The 4333-nt window shown below is 39.9% G+C and overlaps 1 protein-coding gene across 1 annotated transcript; it reads right to left on the reverse strand.

The window, feature by feature from the left end:
• Positions 1-1705: 1705 nt before the first annotated feature.
• Positions 1706-4043, reverse strand: Cldn8 (claudin 8). The gene has a single exon (XM_021185626.2). The coding sequence runs from the start codon at positions 3890-3892 to the stop codon at positions 3215-3217; it is 678 nt and encodes a 225-aa protein (XP_021041285.1). The 5' UTR covers positions 3893-4043; the 3' UTR covers positions 1706-3214.
• Between the last annotated feature and the right edge of the window lie 290 nt (positions 4044-4333).

The raw sequence follows: 4333 nt of genomic DNA on the forward strand, positions 1-4333 counted from the left end.
TTTAGGAACGGACGCTCTAGGCAGAGAAGCAGCCCAACGCTTCCTAGCTCTGGCGTTGCCATAGGCAGCTTGTGATGTTTGGGAATTGGTTTGTTATAATAACCCAATTGTCTTAAATCCATGGATAGAAGGCGGGGCTAATATGTTTCTTGTTTTCCTTAAACAACATGCTTAAATATTTCTAATTGCTCTGACATACAAAAATCTTAGACCATGTATGCTGCTAATCCTACCTAATGCTTAGCAAATAATATATTTGGTTTGAAGTCATAAAACCAACTAGTTATAAAGATTAAAACCGCATGTTCAGCTTAGCATATATCTCGTAGGAATTACAGCCATTGTCTGGCATATACATACCCCCTCATCTTCAGTGCCTAGGAGCACATACAGCCGCTGTTGTGGAGCACACAAGTAATCTGAGCACTGGAGGCATGAAGGCAGGAGGATCAGCAGCATGAGTCACCTTCAGCCGCACACTGAGTCTGAGGCCAGCCTGGTGTATGTGGAATCCTACCACAAAGAAAAAAAGACACATAAATAAATACATCCTCTTACTCTTTGCACACTTTTTGATTTGAGATAATATTTGTCCTTTAAAACAATACTATCCAACTTATATTAGCACATGCTTTGCCACCAGCTGAACTATTTCCAAGTTCAGGCCACCTCTTTCAGAATACTAAAGGAGAGCTTTAACATTGCGATTTCTAGCATTTGGACATCAATCTCTTTGTTTTGCTGGTCACACAATGTTTTTGTATTGATGGAATTCACTTTCTCGATGACAAAATAGTTTTGTTTCTTCCTGCTACTTACAGTATGCCAGATATACTTGGACTTCACATTTCAGGAAATTTGACTTACCTTTAAATATAGGACCAAAGTACAGTGAAAATACTTTTACACTTAATGCTTATGTTTTGTAATTTTTAAGAAAGTTTGTTGCTAACAAATATGCATATTTCTGTGTGTGGATGATTCACATACCACAGCACACATGTCAAGGATTCTATAAGATGGAACTCAGGGTTCCAGCCTTGGATAGCAAGAGCCTTTACTTGCTAAGCCTTCAACTGTTCTTGACATATTTTAGAAACAACTATAATAAGAATTTGGCAGCTAATTGGATGAAAAACATTATTGACACAGTGACACAAAAATACAATTTCTTGTGAGAAGAGATGGGATTATATTTAAGGTAGAACGTGAAGAAGACACTTCAGAAACACCAAAGAAGAGATCCTAATCCCTTACATTCCGATTTAGTGGGGGAGGGGACCAAGAAAATATGAATGGTGTCTGTGACACTTAGGGCAACTACATATTTGTTGCTTACAGACTTACACAGACTTTCTTGTATAAAATGGCTTTCTGGATTTTTGTCTAGGCCATTTTGTTAGTCCTTGTTTGTTTCTTCTCCTAGCAAAATTGCTTTGCCCCCAAAGAGGCAAAGTTGCCCAGGATGTAGAGTGACCTCACCCACATGGGAACGAGAACTAAGCTTTTCCAGCTAACAGTACTTGAACCTTTAATTCCACATACAGAGATTGGTTTATAAACTAGATCCCCTAAAGCGTCATGAGCACTCACTGAGGAGTGCTGCAGTGTCATCTCTTCTGTTTTCTACCAGTATCACTGGCCATCACACAACTATTTTTAAGGTTCTCCCATTTATAAATTAAAACTACTACAATATTAGTATTGCAAACGTTTAATAATATCATTCACATAAATATGATGTATATTCCCAAATCATTCAGCACTGTTCATATGAATTCTCAGGAGTTGAAATACATATGAACAACATTTTTTAAAACATGATTACATTCACAGTATTTACAACAAACACATTTCATTGGACCTAAGTGCAATTTAATATTATTAATATATTAATCAAATATTAGTGCATATGTGAGGTCATTATAAAGTACGTTGATTTTAAATCATACATTACAAAAATGAACACAATATCTATGTTCAGACTAAAAGAGTCAATACCAAGTTTTAAACACTTGCACAAGGTAATGAAAAAGAATGATGTAAGAAATGCTATATTGTTATAACAATTTATCAATATAAAAATCATATATATGAAACAGTATTAGAATAACAGTTGTCTCAAATTAAGAGGAAACACAGAGTAATACTACACTTCAATAAAACTTAGCAAAGACATAGAAAATGGGGAAATCCCTTCAACAGAACAGAAATGATAAGTTTGAGTGGCAGGAGTTAGAAGGGGACAAGCTTTTGGATTTGGAGGGTTTGTGTCTCTTTGGATTAATAAAATGACAATGAAAATGTTCTTCTTTCTCCCTCATTTATACTGATAAGTTCAAAAAAAACTATGCAAAAATAGCATTTGAACAATCCCTTACATGATATGACTTCATTTCAAAAACAATACATTCTTCTCTAAACAGAAAAGCTAATGATTTCATTTTTCTGAAATTATTCATTTTTCTAAGACCACTGCTTAGCCTTACAAAAGTAGTCTGAAGGAAAAAAAATATTTTGCCAAAACATCTGCTTTAAACTTTAAAAGATAGGAGGCAACAGAAAATTAAGGCGTGTAGAGAGAGGGAAAGGATAAAGGTGACGGAATTTCTTACTCCTCGAGGCTGCAAAGCAGGATATCAGAAAGCCTGACACTAGTGATTAAAGCCTTCATTTTAACCTTCACTACAAATAGAGTGCACTAATCCTTAAGCTGTTTTTAGGCAATTAATATCAGCCTCCTTCTCTTTTATCCCCAGGCCCCCTGAAATGCAATAGCTGAGTTCTATTTATTCAGCGTGATGGATTGGCATTCCACTTTAAATAGAACCACATAAGCCTGTCTCTATTTGCGTGAGATATAACTGCCACCCGCATCTACTTGGAAAATGCCATGACACAGAGAAATCACAGCTTAAACCAACAGTCTTTCCATGTGCAGGTTTAGAGTGACTGATAAAAGGAAGAGCTGAGTGAACCATTTTAGAAAACAAATGGCTAGGCTTTCTAGAACAATCGAAGCAGTGCACATAATACCTCATTCTGCTAAAATCACTTATGGAATCATAGACGCTGCATATTTCCTCTAATGAGTGCTAGGCAGTTAAGAAAGGTAAATGGATACAGTGTGGGCTCCATTTCTCTAAAATAGTGGCTGGTTCGGTGATTTATAAAAGCTTAGCTTTATAGCTACGGTTAAAATATACACACACAACTACACATACTGACTTTTGGAGTATATGCTCGGAGATCTCTTTTCGGCGTGGAAACTCCGTTGAGTGGTGCGATGGGATGGTACCGAGTACCTGTAACTGTTGCTCCTTTCAGTACAACAAAACACACAACAGAACAGTGCTCCTCCAGCGATCAGCACCAGCGCTGTGGTCCAGCCTATGTAGAGGGCTTCTCCCAGCTCGCGCTTTAGGGCCACATCCACCAGTGGGTTGTAGAAGTCTCTGATGATGGAATTGGCAACCCAGCTGATAGGGATGAGCACAACCAAGCCGGTGATGAAGAAGATGATTCCGGCTGTCAGCAAGATGCGGCTCTTCACGTTCTCATCGTCCCCGGTGCATCTGGTGCACTTCATTCCGAGGATGGCTGTCATGAAAGCCAAAAAAGCCAAGACGGACGCAGCACACATCAGTCCTCTGGATGCCTGGAGGTCTGGACTAAGAGCCAGCAGGGAGTCGTAGACCTTGCACTGCATTCTGATGTTGGCATGCCTCATACAGTTCATCCATAAGCCTTCCCAGCGGTTCTCAAACACCACAATGTTACTTTCGATGAAGGCAGACACTCTCCATTGAGGCATGATAGTCACAGCCACCGTGCCCACCATGCCAACACCACCAAGCACCAGTGCAGCCATTTGAAGAGCGTAGGTTGCCATGGTCCTCCCAAGTTGTGTCCAGCTGGAACGCTGACCCGGGGAGGTAGGGCTTGCTTTCAAGCAGAAATCTGTATGCCTTGGGAGGGAGGGAACAGTTCTCCTGTAGAAATGTGCTCACAACACAGAGCTTAGCCCTCTCTGGCCAGATCAAATCTAGTGCTAGCTGGTGACACAACCCCCTCTTCTTCCCCCCACCCCCACCCCCCTTGGCTCCGACAGTAAACTTGCAAATCAGGTGTGGCAACTTTCTTAGCCAATAAGAGGGGGATGGGAGCTCAGGTGTGTCTAAACCAACTCTGGATACCCGGGAAGGCTGGGCTTGCAAATAAACATTCTTTGTACTTCTCTATTTTCTAAGAAGACAGCAATATGTTTACCTAGAGGCATAATTATGAATGTTTGCACAATCAGCAAGGAGAGCCAGTCTCTCCCAGTTAAAAG

This window comes from Mus caroli, unplaced genomic scaffold (genome assembly GCF_978045245.1).
Source record: "Mus caroli unplaced genomic scaffold, Mus_caroli_1 scaffold_17, whole genome shotgun sequence".
NCBI lineage: Eukaryota > Metazoa > Chordata > Mammalia > Rodentia > Muridae > Mus > Mus caroli.

Coding starts and splice junctions, on each gene's coding strand:
- Cldn8 (XM_021185626.2), bottom strand. CDS start 3,892: ATGGCAACCTACGCTCTTCAAATGGCTGCACTGGTGCTTGGTGGTGTT.